Genomic DNA, 19,389 nt, shown 5'->3' with positions numbered 1-19,389 from the left:
TATACATATATATATATCCCGTGCAAGTAAGACCACTTGTGTGTGCTCCTGAATCTTGAATAATATGGAATTTTAGGGCTCAGGATCATAACTACATCTAATGATGAATTAAACCATAGAAAGCTTTAGCCAGCCTGCCATTGAAGAATTGGACCTAATTACTCTTTGAACTTCAGTCTGGAAAAGGGACAGTATGTCTGATATCTTAATAATTCTCTCCTTACTAGACAGGGTAAAATGGAAACGAGTATAATTTTTCAAATATTCAACGAGTATTCACACTCTTCTCATGATTTTAGTTAAGGCTTTAGCTTTACCAGGCTACTCCAAATGTGATGACTTCTTGGTGACAGAAAACAATTTAGATGAAAAAAAGAGACTGCTAAAGAAAATATCAGTACTACTAATATTAAAGAATACAGAAAATACTCTCATACAGTAGATAATAAATTTGAGTGTTTCATTTTCTAACCGATTAGAAAACTTGTCCTTTTATTATCTTTCAGTGATATCTGGAGACGCTAACAAAAAGGAAAACATATTCTTACAAATAAGAGTATAATAATACTGAATACTCATTGTAAATTCCAAGCCTCAGAGATATTTACCAGACTTCAAATTATGAAAAAACATACCTGTTGATTTAATACTTAAAGTAGATTACATGTTGTAATACAATATGCCATTCTTAAAGGAAAAGTGACTTAATACTTAGAAAAACATTAATAATGAATATATTAGGCAGTAATATCTTGGAAAACAAAATAAAAACTAGGAAGAAGAAACATCAACATAGGAAATACAATATTCATTGGTAAAGTGACATTTTTTTCTAATTACAAAGTTCTACAATAAAACAAATAAGCTTTATAAAAATGTGTAAAAGTTTAAGATGGCATTTTACAAAGGTCAAATTGATGGTCCATTGAGTAGGTTATTACTGCATTATTTTAAATCCATGTATCGTTTTAAGACATCTCTTCACATGTCTGCACGAACAAAAGAAGCAAATATTCCATCTTCCTGTGCCAAGAGGCTTTCTGGAGTGTCATATTCTAAAATATTTCCTCGCTTCATCACAATAACTAGGTCTGCCGTTAGAATAGTGTGAACCCGATGCTGTGAGTGAAAAGAATACATGTTATTTGTTATATATTTTAAGACACAAACCAAAGCAATGGATATGCATATTTCGCCAATTATTCAGGGACATTTATTTACCTTGGGGTACCAGGAGGTGCAAGAAGCACAGCCCCTCAATTTATTTCTTACTTAACGTATCATTTATCCACATTTTTAAAATCCTGGCCATTAAGGCTGGGTCTTGTATGGGTTGTATTAAATCTAGTGTAGTCAGTATAGCAATCTCATCATTTTCATGAAGGTATAAGTAGGCTAATAAATATTTTGTCAAATAATTAAATAAGAAGAGCCATCATGAACCAGTTGGGTTATAGCTTAGTCTAGACTAAAATGATATCTTGTGTAGAGTCAATTAATTCCATGGGCTAACACACAATTTGAAGAACCCTGGAAGGTGGTCAATTCTGGGACGACAATATGGGGAAGCCCTATGGCATGCAGTGTTAGAATGGATCATCCAGGACTTCAGACATGTCATCTCTTAGTTTTTAGAGATCATTGCCGCTCATTGGCCCATTCTCTCTTTTCACATGGCATTCTTTGGAAAGAAGCTTTGGTGTTAATAATTATTTTTTTAAAAAAGCTACCACTTATTGAGCATATAATACACATAAGTGCTCCACACACGTACTTGTTAATCATCAGAATGTCCCTCAAATGTGGGTGTAATTGCTCTCCACTTTAAAGGGGACACCACTGGGGTTCATGGAGGTAAAGCAAAATCAGGAGACCACATGTATAATAAATAGGAGAACGAGCATCAAAACCAAGCTTATTAACTTCCAAGTGTGAGATATTTCCATCTTGCCACCAAACTGTTTCGTAGGGAATATCTGGTACTTTAGAGGATTGTTCGCCTGCCGTTATTAGCATTATGTTTAAAAGCACAGAGTCTAAAGTTAGACTCAGTTCATATTTTGGTTTCACCACATGTTAGTTGAGCAATCTTAAGCAACAAACTTGACTTTTGTATGCCTCAAGTTTCATATCTATAAAATGACGGTGATAATAGTACTGGCCTCAGAGAGTGGTGGTGAGGGTCAAATGAGATGATCCATGTAAAAAAATGTCAGCACCTCCTCTGACACATACAAGCAAATAATAAATGTCAGCTACTATTAGTTTTTATTTTTAGATTTACAAGGGAAAAATCTGTGCAGTGGGCCTTTTCACTACTCTTGCTGGGGATAAGTACTGTCCAATAAAAATATAATGTGGCCTACAAAAGTGAGACACATGTAATTTTAAATTTCTTAGGAGCCACATTTTAAAAGCACAAATGAACAGATGAAATACATTTTAATAATATTTTAACCCAATATATCCAAAATGTTATTTCAACATGTAACCAATATAAAAATTATTAATGAAGCCTTTTACATTACTCTATTAATTCTGTCTTTACAATACATTGATTATTTCATGCTTACAACAGCTCTCAATTTGGACTATCCATAGTGCTCAATAGCCATATGCGACTAGGCGCTACCACATTGGACCTGGACCATGCAGGTCAAAACATCAGCATGCTGATGGGAGTGCTAAAACATTTGTTTAGCTGATACAAAGGCTTCCAAAGTGCCTTCTCCTAACAACTCAAAGTCCAACCTAAAACCATCTCAAGGGGCAAAGGCCTATCTTCTGCCCTGGGTCATCTAGATGGGATAGTCTCAGTGTTCATGCTTTCAGAAAAGAAGGCAGTCATAGCTGGGACTCACAACTAGAGGGGGAAAACATGCATATGGAATGTGGTAATAATAGACAAACCTATCATTCGCTGAATATTGGTAACTAACGATATATATTTAGGAATTGTAACAAGTTGGAGGATAATGTTTATTTATCTTTGAGAATGGACCAGAGCCATTTGTATACCCATGCATTTAGAAAAAAATAAACTTAATGTGCTGTTTAATATCTGCTGTGCATTTTCCCTCCAAAAAAAAAATTAGTTCTTAAATAACCATATCATAGATGTTAAAAAAAGAATTGGTTTCTAAATCCATAAATAGAATATTATAAACATTGCCTTGATATTTTAAAATAATGTTTATTTAAAAAATTAAGACATCGAAAAACTTGGCCAAAGGAAATAAATACAGCTGATGTTTATTCCATTAATCTAAATTATTTTTTGCTTGACAAAGTGTGGTGTCAATTGTAATAGCATTGATGAAATTTTCAAAATGCTCCAGAGAAATTAATCCAATTAAGAGTGAAAAAATAAATCACTTTCATAAATAAATGCTACGCATTATTTTGGTGCATAAGAGGTTCTTTTTAGAAGCCAGAGAAAGTGATCTTATTTTACAATTTTCATTAACAGTTAACAAAATTAATAGAACAAATTTTAGCAAGTAAAGAAGAATAGTTGCTTTTAATAAAGCTGAATGTCATTTTACAAGGGATCTACCACAAATTGGTAGTGCTCTCTCTCCTATGAGTCTGTTAAGAGAAGTTGGTCCCACAATAATTTGTTCTCTCTCCAGCTTTCTGTGTGTCCAGGGGAGAAATTCTAGGTATCCTGGTGGTCACCTCCATACTAGTGGTCTTGAAATGAAAAATAGGTGAAGGGTATATAAGTATATAGAAAAGTATTCAGTGAATGTAGGACAAGAGAAATGAGGTAAAAGAACATAATTTTTTGGTGAAAAATATAAATTATGCTTAAGTAATCTTCAAGGTGTAAACTACATGGGACCATCCAACGATATTCTCCATGCTTCATGAAGAATAGAGAAAACTAGTCTTTTGTGTAAGCAAGGGTCTGTTTTCCCTCTCTACCTGCCCATTTAGAGGGAACAGGAAGCTCTTTCTTCCTCCAAATATCTCCCTATCTCTACAGTGGTAAAATTCATGAAAACATTATAGAATGTTTTCCAAGTTAGGTGATTCTTTCATCTATTAAATTATTCATGCTTTAATGTGATTCCTTCTCCTGGGCAGAAGGAACCACAAGTTCACTGGAAGGTAAAAGAAAGTGGGTTTTTCTTTACTTAGGCCCAATTTACAGAAGTTAGGCCCTGATGGGCATCATTTCCTGCCACCTTGAAAAAGCTGCACTTCAAAGGGTGCTGTTTTCCCATGCATCATTCACAAAAATGTAAGCCTAAATAAGCAAGCACTCCATACATAACTCCTATTACTCAATAGTTAACCTTAGGTAATTATTTAAATTAATGCATTCTTAAGGGCAGATATGAAACATGCATGGTATTATTTTTAAGCACACTTACAAAACATCCCCGAGGAATAGTGAAACTGATCCTTAGGACAGAGGTAAATCTGGTTCTCAGGTTTTCGTAAACACTCTCTCTTGCATTTATACACTTAAAAATATATGCATGTGCCTCATTTGAATTGAACATAACTGAAGCACCTGGCTGAGCTGATTTGTGTGATAATATCCTATGGTTAGTTCCCTCACCACATCCCTCCCTGGAATCTCTACATTTGTCTTGCCTTACTGAGGGGATGCTGCTAAGATAGCTACCAGAGAATGGGATTCTCAGCAGAGTAGTTCATGATGGTCTACTTGTTGGTCATCACCAAAGTGGAAAAGAGGCCATTCTTGAGGGCAAGTAAATTTGGAACAGTATCACACTCCACTAAAATACCCTCAGAAAAGACTAAAATAAGGCCTGCATCCAAAATGGAAGAGACACGGTGCTGGAGAGAAAAGAAAAACAGAAAGAGAAGAGAATCAGCAAGAGGGAAAATGTCCAGGTGATTCATTTACAAAACAGTTTTTTGTTAAACAGGAAGCCTAAATGTGAGCAAGAATCCATCCGTCTACAAAGAGGAAGAGAGAAAACCATGGCCTATTGCAAAAAAGCTATAACATGAAATTACAAAGATTTAAACCAATTTGATTGGTGCTCAAAGCAGGTGCCTCAGCTGTGAGGTTTCTCATGCCTTCTTTTTTTTAAACAGTTAAGTGAACGGAAACAGAAATTAAGTATAAATAGTAGCAGAACTAGCAGTCGAATTTAATAATTTTGCTTCTGAAATGGTTCATCAGACCATCATATTACTGAAAAAAGAATTATCCCATATGAGCTACCATCTGTATCTGGTGAAAAAGCACAGGCCGTCACCTGCTGGAACCTTAGATTTAGGATGTCCTATCCTTGTAACTTAGAGAAGGTAGGTAGAGCAGACAGTCTGGAGAAAAACAGTGTAAAGGTTTTCATAGCATAGCAGGTTTTTTCTTTCTTCTTCTTCTTCTTCTTTTTTTTTTTTGGACAGATACAGAAACATTAGCAGAAGAATACAAAATTCAGCATAAGCATATTTTAATTACTCAAAAGTAAAGATTATTGAATCTTAGAACAAAAACCAAAGAGGAAGAAATCAACTTCATTTCTCATACTTACAGCTATTGTTACAACGGTGCGGTCTGCAAAAGCTGTCATCACCACTTTCTGCAAAATGTTTTCCTGCCAAAAGATAAATAAAATCTGAATTTTCTCTTTTGTCCCCAAGAACAATGCTCCAGTGTGCCCAAGCCCCTTGGAGAAATCCTACTCCTAAGTCTTCTGAGTAAAGTACAACAGGGAGCAGTTCCCAGAAGAACGCTCATGCTAGGTTCTGTAGGTGTCTTCAAAATGCAAATAAAACTCAGTGATCTATTGAGAATAACTGATAGATTTATTGCCAGGGAACTGAAAGAAGAAAATGAAATCAAATGGGCATGGAAATGCTCACTTGAGTTATACCACAAAGAGTATGCATTCAAAACTAATAAAACCTTTAAAAGGTATTACCCTTTGGGTTAGAAAAGAAAATGATAAAATTCATGATCCCAATTTGGATTTTGATCCATAAAAGAACATTCCCACCACAAACCATTGTAATCATTATATCTTCAAAGATGTTCTGGGTAAAGATTCTACCTCTCTCCTAGAGGAAAGCTTGATTATCTAAGTCTTGACGTGAAGTTCTTTCTTCTAATCATGTGGCCTACTGCCAATTAATTGCTTCTCGTTCATAGTCTCTCTCTCTCTCTCTCTCTCTCAACTCTCTATCTCTCTTTTTCATCTCTATTGAGGCAGTATTATCCTTATATTAACCCCCAATATTGTAAAACCTTAGTAATCTATACTAATTTTGATGTAGTTATGCTTATTTAGTGAAACAGACTGATTAGAAGCTATTTTATTGCTTTAAATTATGCTAACTTTGAGAAGATAGGTTATAACTTTAAATAGTTACTTTAATCGATTAGCTTTACTTACTAGAAAGAAATGATGTTAAATTAGCATCTCCATATATAATTGGCTCTTAATCCTGAAACTGTTCCACTTTTTTGGGTAATTTTTCCCAATCTAATGTGTATGGCAAGAAGATAACATTATGTTGTGGACTATTTTTTTGTCCTTTCTGATGTCAAACTTTTAATATCAAGTTAACTTTTATAAGAACAATATAAATTGCTAGATCATACAGTTTGTGATTTAATATGACTTTTGTATACTCAGTCACAGCCGTCAACAGATCTTTCTTGGGTATAATTGACATTTTAAAATAATTTCTTTCTAAAGTCAAAGTTTCTGGTTTGTTATCATAAACACATTGAGAAGACCATTATTAATTCTAGCCATTATTAATTCTAGTGAATGCTTCTTCAAATTGCTTTAGAAATTAATGATTGGTTTTGGTTATCATTAGATTCTATTAAATAGAAATTTGCATACTTTATTTTAGAACGTCCATGATAATACTCGAATACTTAAATAGAGTACAGTACTCCATTAACTGAGTCCTAGAATTTTACTGTTCTGAGAATTTAACAAAAAGTGATGGCAAATTTCTTTTATGTTTTTTGCAACAGGAACACCTTTAAAGGTGTAGCATCTGTTTTATTGTAACTCTCAATGTGCTATCATCAGTTGATCAAGAAGATAAAATGAGGTGACAATCAAAATAATACCACCAAAGATTCAGAACCCAATCTGGAAAAAATTAAATTATAATTTTCATGTGCATTTCTCTAATTCATCAATTTAAAGGGTTTAGATATCCACTCACTGTGGCCATGTCGATGGAAGCTGTCGCTTCATCCATAATGAGAATGCTGCTCTTGCGGACAAAGGCTCTCGCAAGGCAAAACAGTTGTCTCTGTCCAACACTAAAGTTCTCTCCACCTTCAGTGACAACTGCATCTGAATCACAGGAAGAAACAAGAATTTCACTAAAGAAATGTTACTGACATTTTCTTTGGGTTAAATAATAAAAAATATTTTATGTTCTATAATACTACGCTGGATACTATTCAATACTGAAACAAGGATTTCATATGTGAAAAGTGAAGAGAAATTTTACTTTGGAAAAATGAATATGATCCTGGGCCGACTTATTTTTGACGACAGATGGTAAGTTATATAAATGCCATTAAACATTTTGAAGACCAAAACCTTAGAGATTATTTATGTAATGTAATTATCTAAGGAGATTATTTAATATAATTATCTAAGGCCTAGAGAGATGAAGTGTTTTGCCCAAGATCACATAGCGAAATTACAATAGACAAGAAACAGAATATTTCAACTCTAATGCTCATTTCTTTTTTCATTATACCATTGAACTGTAAGCTCCAAGTGGATTTTACATTTGTTTTTGTTCATCAGTGTATACTCAGCATTTACCATAGTATCTGACATAGTAACTGAATAAAACATTCTTATATGAATAAATGAATGTTATATCCTCATTATTTTTCCTTTTTTTTTTGTTTTATCCACATTTCATAAAATGTGCTACTGTGAGTTTAAGATAAATTCTGTTTCCAAAATATCACTTTTAAATGAATCCAAACACTTTTTAGTAAGGTTGTGTGTAGGCGGGCAGAATTTCTATTGTTTGTATTGATTGTATTCTTATTGCATTAAATTCTTATCATTTCTAACGTTCGAAGGCTATGCATTTATTCTTCAAATTATAATTTACATAATAAATAAGGAGGATGCTGGAGATAATGAATGCTCTTCACCAGAGTTGGCCTGAACCAGATCTTTATCAAGTAACTGATGTACTTTTTATTAAGACAATGAGCTTAAACAGCATTCAACTGCATAGTGTAAATACAATCCCCTAGTGCTCATACTGTACCATAACCCATAAACACCATGCCCATGATTCAAACAGGTGCATGCAGCTCTCATGTTAGTGAAGAGGACTATAAAGATGTAATTGCCTGTCTTTCTGACTATGAATGGCAAGGGAGGTGGTCTCTAAATACCAAGGAAGAAGGGTCTCTAAGCATTATCAGTTTCTCAAGTAGACTTGCTGGGCTCTCCAGATAAGAGATCAAAAATTATTCTGGGAAAGTTCATCCAGACCCCTGGAATTACTCCCACAGTATGATACTGGCAAGATCAGTGAAAATATCCTTAAAAACATGCTGTCTCAATTTTTGTTTGTGGGATGCCTTCTCCTTGAGACTTAAAATCATAAAAGGTATTGTTTTTGATTAGGTCTTCTTTACCAAATAAAATAACAAACAAACATGATTTTATTTTGTAGGTCGATTTTTTTAAAACTAGATACTATTCCTTTTTGATTGCTTTGTTAAATGAGTTCAGATCTTAAGGAAGCACAAGTCCAAGACTACAGATGTTTACTTTTATGAATTAAAGACTATGTTGTGAACTTTCTATTATTTCATTAATCATGTTGCTCTTTCATTATCCACATTGTTGTTTTGTTCTGTCATCAGTTATCTGCCAGAAATTGTACTATCTCTGGGGCTGAATTTATATCAGTGATTGTTTGAGTACATGTTTCATCCCTTATACAAGTGACCAAAACTGATTACCGCAGCAAGTTAATAGAAAATAGTGTCTTCAAAAAAAATCATGTTATATGAATGAAAGGAACATGCCCTCTTAGCAACAAAGAAAATGGCAGCTAATGTGGAGAAACTGCTCCTAAATGGCACTGAGTACTTTTTGAACCTAATAGTTTCTCAGTCCTTTTACCCACTTACTGTGGGTAAGTGATTGTGTAGATCACATGAGCAGAATGACCACAAGGAAATATTCTGATTAAAGTGACCCATGCCCACCAATGGTGAATAGGCAATGAATGTACTAATTGGAATATTTTAGGGTACTCACATGGAACAGAACATTATAAGGTTTATCTTCTTGCACCCCAAGCAAAATCACTAGATTCTGAATTGTCCTAATTACCTTTATTTTAAATGAGGGAATTTAACACTAGAATTATGTGATCCTAGCATAAAACATAGATAGAGATATGCAGAATTAATTGCATGTGTAAAAAATAAATGTATAACTTAGAAAATTTACCTAGACCTCCTGGTAGGGATTTGACCATATTCTTCAACTGAGCAATTTCTAGAGCTTCCCAGAGTCTGTCATCTGTGCATTTGCACTCTGGATCTAAATTAAATCTACAGGGAAAAAATTAGTTAATTAGTCAATAAATAAAAATAAATTTTTATATATGTTTGCATATTGCTGTTCTTTCCTTAAGATGTAAGTCTTATTTGTTCTGGTTACTGCTGTATCGCCAGTACCCAAAGTAGTGCTTAGGACAGAGCAGGTATTCAACTTATGTTTGATGAATGAATGAATGACCTTAATGTTATAACACAATGTTTTTTTTATTATGTAATTAGTAAGTTTATATGCATGATAAGATATAATAACATTTGTTATTTGGATTCATCTACTTTCATGTTATGTTTAATATAATTGAACTTATTATATTCCTACAGAACATTCTTAAATACATGTCTATATGAGAACATATAAAGCTATTTTAGATGAGCTATGCTGCACCAGCCACAAAAGTAGTAGCATATTTATTCATAATAAATATAGTCAGAGATATTGTTAAATAACTTGATAATGTCCAGAACTTTTAATTAAATTAATGTTACAGCTGAATATTGTGAACTCTACATACATTTTTCTTTTCAAGTCAAGAAGTGATTAGTAAAAGGAAGAGGCAAATACTTCTTTGTAGTTAATTGGATAGAGGAGGGGAGCAAGAGAGAACAAAGGATGGATGAAATGAGAGATATGATCTGGTAGATGATGCCATGGTAGACTCTGGAGTCAAACAAACTTTATTTGGAATCACAGTTCTACCACTTACTAAGCGTATGAACTTGGGCAAGTTATAGCTTCTCAGAAGTTCAAAATCCTCATCTGTAAAACGGAGATAATAATATCTACACTAGAGCAATACTCTGAGGATTTAATGAGATAATATATTTAAAGCACCCAGCAGATCACAGATACCTCCATCTTTTTTTCCCCCCTCTGTGAGAAACCATAAACCAGGGGGAAAGAAAGTTGTAGCAGCTTCTTAAAATCAACTTTGGCTGAAAGAAAAGTTGTGAGGGATGTGAAGGGAATCAGGTACTAACCAAACTCAGTATTTGCTAAGGCCAGGTCAGACACACAAGAGATAGGCAGGATAGGATATCTGTAGGATGGAACTCCTAGGAGTTCCTAGGAAACTTCTGCTAAGAATCACTTACTCCCAAGTACAGAGGAAAAATTGACTTTTGTAAAGTTAAACAGAAAGAGAAGAGTCCTTGGGGACATAAAAGATTAGCATCTGTAGGTTAATTTTTAAGTCTAGGGTTCCCCAATCCAAACTGTTGGACAGAATATTTGATCTTATCATTGTGATATCATTTCATCCCACCTAAAAAGCAATTCTGAGCAAAACCCTCCTATGGGCCAAAGAGTAAATCTTGAGGCACTCGGGTTTCTGCTGAACATGTCAAGTCACCTACCTAATAGAACCGCTGAATAGTATTGGATCTTGCAGAATGATGGAAAGTCTAGAACGTAGTGTGTGCAGTGGTAATTTTGAAATGTCTATTCCATCAATGACAATCTTTCCTGTTAAAGAGAAACAAAAATGACAAGCATGTAGTAAAATCACAAGTAAAATAATATTTGTTTATTAATTGAAAGTACTTTCCTAGTTCAGGGTTGAAATTCAGCAGATGAAAGTTTTGTATTTAAGTATCAAAAAATCATTTATGTCTCAAAAAATATACATTTCAGTAACATTTTCTCTTTCTTATGTATTTTCTCCTAAAGGTATTTTTTCCATTTTTATTCAATTTCTGTGGTTCATACAAACCCAAAGTACTTTTTTTTTTACCCTTTGTGGGTCTTCATTCTTCCAGTATTCCTTTATCCTGGTTTCCTGCTTTATTTTCCTTCACAGGATATTCTATATACATTTCCTAATCTTTTTTATTGTCTCTCTCCCCCAACTAGAATATTAGCTTCTTGAAGACAAAGATTTTGGTCTGTCTTATTTGCTTTTTTATTGACTGAACAGTATAGTGCATTACAAATAAGAAAGTAAATTCTATGACACAGGTGTCAAATTTTAATGAATTTCTCTATAGTGCACATAGACCTATAGAGGCTTGTGCAATCTTGATGCCCGTTTCTCAACTTGATAGATTTATTTTATCATATCACTTTGGGCAAAAATAATATAACCCAAGAGATGAGAGTGCTAGGTAAAGAATGGCCACTGGAGTCTTTTTTTCCAGCTGGCTTTACATTCAAGAGCAGGAAAGGTGATTAGCTTAAACTTTCTTTCAGGAATAATATACTATGTATTAAAATCTTAATAGCCTAATACTATTAAAAAGAGAATAAGCCATTGATAGTCCACATGAGGCCTGAAATAATGTTTCCAGACTCATGGAGATCAAGCTAATCCAATATGTTCAGTCAAAACCACAGTTTTTAATGAAATGTATCAATCAACTGTCTTTGGATCATGTAACTGACTTATAATGCAAATCCATACTGGAAATCCTTAAAGCATCGATGTATTATAACTAGCCATGGAAAGAGCAAGCTGATGATGCAGCAGCGGATACCTACCCTGTTCTGAATCTAAACCCCAGAGACTGCATTACCACAGTTCAACTTTGTGTTCATCAACTGACCTCTTTATATCATAGAGCTATTCTGTACACTAGATTAAATAACATAAACTGTCAAGTACAATAAAAATGTAAAGTACTGTCATCATCATCATAATCATTACAGATAATAATAGTAAGCACTTACTGAAGCTGACGGTCAAGTACATTATTGGATCCCTGTTTATTCAAGATGGCTTATGAGCTGGACTATTTATAGGCCACTTAATAGACTAAATAATGTGACTTTTTTTAAAGCAAAGATTAAATTATTTCTATGTGTCATATTTTTTATAATTTTGTGGATGAATAAATATTTTTGTATATTGTCAACATGTGCGTGGCACTTTACAGCAAAGGTTGCTTCCTCAGAAAATGTTTGACATCATTAAACAATGTTATTAAGGAGATGATGGTAAGGGTCATACAACAATATTAAAAAAAGAAAATTACTTATCTCCTTGTAGAGATATATTTTTAGTTTGTGGGAAACAAGACTGTCTTTCTTTCTCTTCCTTACTCTTGAAATGCTACCACCATCCACTGCTATTCAAAATGGGTGGTTTTGTTTTTATATATTTTACCAGTTTACTAGAATTCTTAAATAACAATTTTTAGAACTGAGTTTTGGGCTAATAATTTTATTTCCCTAATTCTACATTTTTTTTTTTTTTTTTACTTCTGGACTGTTTATATGGGATACCTGCCTCAATCCATGGGCCGTAAGACATTAAGTCTTTATAAATATTTGATTTTTATTTCTGCAGGATTAGGTAAATTGATGGATGTTGCATCTTTTAAAGGGAAAGCACCACATGACCAATGAAAATATTTAGTTAGTAACTCACCATCAAATATATCCACCATTCTGAAAAATGCCAGAGATAATGATGACTTCCCACTGCCAGTGCGACCACAGATGCCCACCTAAAAAGCAACTGTCACTCAGAGAGAAGACTCAAACACATGACAGAAAATGGGCAAAAGTATTTCTAACTTAGACAAGATACCATATTGAAAACACAATTCTATTTAAATATTTACAATAATATCGTCATTCTCTTTATAGACCTCCTTTGAGACTGATCATTATTAATTTAAAAACATGAAGTCCTCACCAAATCTTCAGTGATTCTATTCTACTCTTTTTATTTCTATGTGATTGTGTTGTTTTTCCATTGTTGGTCACTAAATATTTCATTTTATTTTAAAGGTAACGATTTTATCAAAAGTAGAATGAGTCCATTTTTTTCTGCACACTTGCTATTTTTAAAATAACTAAAATAAATAATTCTAAAACTAGTGTTAGTACAAATGCAAAAGTTCTCAAGGGGATGTCTGTTATGGCTATGAGAGCCAGAAATTTTGAAAAGCATGCCTTTTGTTGGCTTTCCTGATTTTCATGGAAGACTAACGAAAGTCAATGCAACTTAGAGAACATGTCTTTTATCCTGACCCTATCTCTCCTTTTTTTCTTTTATGTAGATAATTTGACTTGTAAAGGGTGTGGAATATTATGTGAGCCTAGAAAAATATACTTAGTTGAATATCTGAAGAACTTAGGTGGTAATAAAGTGGTTCCATCAGAAGGTTTGTATGAAGTAAATGAATGACAGTGAATTCATACCTTTTGCCCAGGTTTGATGTAAGCCTTGACGTGTTTAAGAACAGGTTTCAGATTATTTTCATATCTGACACACAGATCATGAATCTTGATCTCTCCTTCCTGTGGCCAATGTTCTGGAACTTGAGAAGGATCTGGCACATAGGGTAGGAGAAAACAGAGGGTGAGGTGGGGGAAACACATATATACTTATATATATTTATACATATAAACATGTAAATTATTTTCTAAATTTAAATTAATATTGAATGAAGTTCTATACTTTTTAAATTAAAATTACATTCAGAGTAAAGGCTGCTTGATTAATAACTTTTAAAATACTTTTTTGTATTTATGTTTGGAGCATTCGACAGCATCATATCTCTTCAGCATTCCATCGCTCAACTCTATTCAAGATAAAATTGATTTATTTGTTCAGTCAGTCAGTCATCAAACATTTGAATGTTTAAAATGCGAGGGGTTTTGTACAAGGTGTTAGGAATATGGAGATGAAAGACATGCCTCAAGGTGCTCACTGTGTCCTAGGGGAAACATACAAGTGAGTCAGCATCTACAGTTCTGCATAGAGAGTCACATGAGGGAGGCCAACCCAAGGTATTCTAAGAGCACAGAAAGAGGTAATCCACTCCGGAAGGTTTCAAGAAGTGATGGTGCCTGGGATGAGTCTTAAAAGATAAGGCAAGGGGGAAATTTCTTTCAAATATACATAGACAGAAGAACAAAAATAAAGAGAAAGCATAGCCTGTTGGCATAGGCAGAGTAAAAGGTGTATAGGTGGATGATGATAGATGAGGCTAGGTAGGTGGGCAAGGGTTGAAGGGTCTACTGGTCTTAGCTAAGTTATCTGTGTTTGGTGCTTGAAGAGCTGGATAGCTATTGGAGGATTTAGGCAAAGGAATGCACTTTAAGCATGAGATTTGCAGTTAAGAGAGATTATTCTGTATTGAATTTCCTACCAATTTAATTCCAACAAAGCTGAGAATCTCAATATTTTAAGATCCAAGTTTCTTGACATCTAAGTTAATAAGGTCTTGGGAAAGAAAATACAATAGTTCATAGTTTGAGGTGATAATTAATGTAATAAAGTCCAAATATTATTATGATTCTCTTTAAATATTACTAAATAATATCTTTTTGGACTCTGGTTGTATCCAAGACTTTTCAGGCCTAAAACGTCTTATCATTTCAGGTATATCTAATTAAGCAAAGTCAAGATGAGAGGGGAGTCTCTGCATGCTGAAGTGGAGAGCAAAAGCAAAAATGACAATGTCTGACACACCACTAATATTCAAATAAAATACACATTTAAGTGAAACAAAATAATATTCCAAACAATACCCATGGTGCCTTCATAGTTCTCAGACTCCATAGTTAAGAAACTGTTCACTTTTTTCACTGCTCCCATCTGGACTTCCAGGTCAGCTAAGTTCCTCACAACCCAATTCAAATAGTTGGTTATCTACATCGGGAGACCAAAAAAAAAAAAAAAAAAATTAACATTTAAAATGAAGTATCAATTTTTGCAATCACTGGATATTTGGAGACAGAATGACTTTGGCAGTTTGTGTACATCACGTGTTATAATTCATTAATGCTGCAGAATATCAGAAATGAATCCAGGCTCTGTCCTAAAATGCTGGTTTGGGATCATATCTACCAATATTTTCAAAATGTCATCTTGTTATGAATTTCAAACTCATCCTCTAACACCCATGAGTAAGAGTTGATAATAACTATAGAAAGTACGCCAACATTGCACAAAAAGAGAGATTTTCATCCATACCTACCGTAAGTGCATACAGAAGTCCTAAACCCACCAATCCGGAATTGGAAGACCCACTAATGGATGCAATAGATGCAGTGAGGACAATGCAAGCCCCCAGGTAATCCTAAAAAGGAGGAAGAAAAAAATGTCAAAATATTTTTCCCAAGTTCTTACACCAAAATCACAATCAAGATAGGTGATTGCTAAGAGAATACATGTCACTCCTTGTTTGGCCTGTTAAGAAGAAGGCTGCCTAAGTTACGAAAAATTGCAACTCAAAATATTCGGGCTGAAATGGGAGTGATGCAATGCTTTCATTTATATCTATGCAGATATGGGTTCAGAGATTAAATACCTTGCCAGAAATTAAGCTGAAATTTATAGCACAACCAGGATCAGACATAAAGTTTCTTTTTTTCCCCTTTCTACTTCACTGTGTTGCCAGACAAGCAATTATTTTTGGACTTGATTTTCCTACCTTAAATTTCATGTGTGTTTATATCAGGGTTGCGTAGCTTCCTTGTTCCCTAAGGCTCTTGCAGAAATTTGCCTCTGGTTAACCTGTTGAAATTCGTATCTGAATTTTCTGTCAGAGTCTGGACATTAAATATCCAAATTCCAGGTAAATAAGAATAAGGGTTATATTTGCTCAAAAATTAGAAGTGTGGGCATGTCTTAGAGTATCTGAATTGTCCATGACTCAATGATAAACTCTTGCAAAATTTAAAAAATTAAGGAGTGCTATAAACTCAAATGAAAGGCAGCCCACATCTGTCCATTTTCTAATACCCTCTTCCTTCCCTATTTCCCAGCATTCTTAGATATTCTTATGACTTGTCATTTGAAAAAAAATCTTAAAATTTATCATGCTGATGTGTCACACATCCCAGAGGCAGGTAGAATTTCAGGCATGAGTCATTTCTAGAATTACGTCAAGTCTGATCTCACTGGTAATGGTCTTCTCTAGCTAGGCACATTTCTGATCCCTCAAAAACAAAAAACAATAAACAAAACAAAACTAGTAACTAGGTGATAAAATTTTAATGACAGTAATGGAATGCTTAATATTCCATAACTTCAAAGAATGAAGTTTCTCAAATCAGCTCACATGTGTGCGTTTCTGCCTCTTTTTAAAACAGTTCCAAAGGTCTAACTTTGGGGAGCAATCAATGATCCCAGCCTTAGAATCAGAGATTAAGGTCGAATGTTGGCTTTGCCAATTACGAGCTAGTGAGCTTAGACAAGTAATTTAAACCCCAATGAGACTCAACTTCTTTGAAAAATAAAAATGATACCTAATTCACAGGGATTTTAAAAGGAATAAAACATTAAATACCAGTTACATTTCCCCACCTCTATGTGTCAGGATGTCTTCTTTCCGTTGGATGATTTCCAAATGTTTGAAGCAAGCTTAAAAGTTTGTGTGCATTGTAAAACATCAAAGTTAAACAGGCACTAAAATTTAATTCCATAAGAATTCCAATAATATTTACAAAGAATAAAGGAAGAAATCATGCAGTTAATCCCTTAAAGTAATAAATTTCATAGTAGTAAATATTCCTTTGATTGCTTCTTCTGATGCAACCATTTTTTAACAACTTGTCATATCCCAATCAGAGAGTTCTTCATCTTTTTCTCTTTATTTGAAGCAACAACCACATGTTTGCAGACTCTAACCAGTTTGGACTGCTCTTTTATATTTTGTAAATGCCAACATGCTCCCAAAACTCTTTAAAATATTTACAGCAATATGAATTCTTCCTTCCAGCCTTCTTGTATAAAGTTAGTACTTTCAAAGTCATGTTATACATTTGTTATTTCCATATTGTCTTTTCTAAATAGACTCAAAGTTTTTGTGATAATTCCCAGAAGTTAAGATAATTCCAGCAAAGTACTTCTGGCTTGATATAAGGAATATGCCAATAGACTTCTGAGAATTTTCTGTGGGCAATGTATACATTAAGGGTTTGAAGTAAGATACTTCTTTTATTAATTTCTATTTCCACTTCCTCCCAGCTGACTTCATTGGGAAGAACAGCCTCATTCATTCATTCATCTATTCATCCATTCATCCATCCATCCATCTATCCACTCATCTATCATCTATCCATTCGTTCATTCATCATCCATCCATTAATTCATTCATACATTGTTTTAAAAGTATGTCAGTTTATAAATTCCGTGTTTAGAATTATCGATGCCTTCCTATTTTACTTACAGCAAATTCAGACTCTGATGAATTACAAAGTCTTATATAATATCTGGATTCTAGACCCTGCCTACTGTGACCTTATCAGACAAACTTTTTCTGATTCTTCACTCTGCTCCAACTATGCTGTTCTTTCTGTTCTGTGTTAAAGAGAAAACCACAGCCTAACATACTAAAAGTCTGTGATACCAGATATCAAACCTAGATTTAATATCTGATCTAATTGAAGTTTCGACCTCTCTCAGAAACATAATCTTAATCAACTAGTCTGAAATTTTCTGGTCAAGCACCAGTAAGGTAATCTGTCACATGATTATCCCAACCCTTCTCTCTCTCTATCCCACCTCTTCACTCCCTCCACCGCCAATAGAAAGAGGCAATCTGCATGATAAAAACCCTTCCCATTCCCTGTTCTCTTCCCCCCAAAGCAAAGATGTCTCAAGCACCAAAAGAATCCTTTTTTTCTTTTATTAATAGCTCCCTTGCCCCACCCATCTTCTTATAAACGCCTTCCATTTTGTACAACTCCTAGAGCACCCTCTGAGTTGCAAGATAGGATGCTGCCTGATTCATGAATCACTTAATACAGCCATTAGATCTTCAAAATTTACTCAGCTGATTTTTAAAAAAAATTTTTTTTTTTACACCTACAGCGCCTGGTATTCATAGGTGGTCTCCCATCCAAGTACTAGACCTGATCCTGCTTAGCTTCCGAGATCAGATGAGATCGGGAGTGTTCAAGGTGGCATGGCCATTTGTTTTTTAACATCAGGAACACACCAAGTTCGTTTCGGCCAATAACTCTGCCTGAAATTTTTGTACCATAGGCCTCTGACACCAGGTTCCTTCTCAACACTTAAGGATCAACTCAAATATCACCTCTTTGGAGAAGCAGTCTTTTCGTGGCCCCACTCCCAGCTCTGAAGCTGTTCTCTATCCCATTGACTTGCTTATTTTCCCCCATACATTTAGAGTTATTTGAAATTATGGTATTTGCCTATTTGTCTACATGGTCATTGTCAATCTACTCTCACTAGAATTTAAGTTCCATGAGAACGGAATCTTTATCTGAATTTTTACCACTGTTATCTCCAGCAACAGAAATAAAGCTAAGTACATTGTAATGGTTCAGTAACTCTTTATGGAATAAGTGACTGGGTAAATTCATCCCTTCATAAAACAGTCACTGAATTTTTGTATGAGTCAAATATCTTCTAAATCAAGTCTTCTGAATTTTAAAGAATTCTTATGAATCCTTTGGTTCTCCTCCAATCCCTTTTCCAGACTTTAAGAGTTGAATATGTAAAAGCATTATAAGGATGTGCTTTTGATAAGGCGGGAAGTCCATACAAAATTTACTTTTAATCTCCCTCTTTGAACTGTAATTTGATTGTCTTCTAGAGAGCTCTGCTATGCATAAGTGTTACGGGTTCTTTGCTTTTCTAAAGTGAAAAACACTTTAAGCCACGAACTTCATTCAGTTCAAAATTATTATTTTTTTACTATTTCGATTGTGCAGGAAAAATTCATAAAATTCTTTGTTCTATGTTACAAACAACAGATCTGAATAGGACTGGAATAGAACAAGGCCACATTTGAGATATTGAAACAGCAAAATAATCATTGAGTCTAAATAAATGAAAATTAGACTGTAGGCCTAATATCAATATTATAAAAGAAATGCAACATATTGCATATCTCTTTCTCTCCCC

General features: G+C 34.1%; 1 protein-coding gene across 1 annotated transcript in view; it reads right to left on the bottom strand.

Moving 5' to 3' along the window:
• Nucleotides 1–929: 929 nt before the first annotated feature.
• Nucleotides 930–19,389, bottom strand: part of ABCC9 (ATP binding cassette subfamily C member 9) — a 120,603-nt gene continuing 102,143 nt past the window's right edge. Inside the window, 9 exon segments of the mRNA XM_011381579.2 lie at nt 930–1,119; nt 5,520–5,582; nt 7,174–7,307; nt 9,456–9,559; nt 10,919–11,027; nt 12,928–13,006; nt 13,707–13,837; nt 15,042–15,162; nt 15,491–15,592. Coding sequence (XP_011379881.1) covers nt 982–1,119; nt 5,520–5,582; nt 7,174–7,307; nt 9,456–9,559; nt 10,919–11,027; nt 12,928–13,006; nt 13,707–13,837; nt 15,042–15,162; nt 15,491–15,592 — 981 coding nt within the window. The 3' untranslated portion in view covers nt 930–981.

This window comes from Pteropus vampyrus, unplaced genomic scaffold (assembly GCF_000151845.1).
Source record: "Pteropus vampyrus isolate Shadow unplaced genomic scaffold, Pvam_2.0 Scaffold444, whole genome shotgun sequence".
NCBI lineage: Eukaryota > Metazoa > Chordata > Mammalia > Chiroptera > Pteropodidae > Pteropus > Pteropus vampyrus.
The sequence above is the reverse complement of the archived record's forward strand: the minus strand, read 5'-3'. Positions and strand labels throughout refer to the sequence as shown.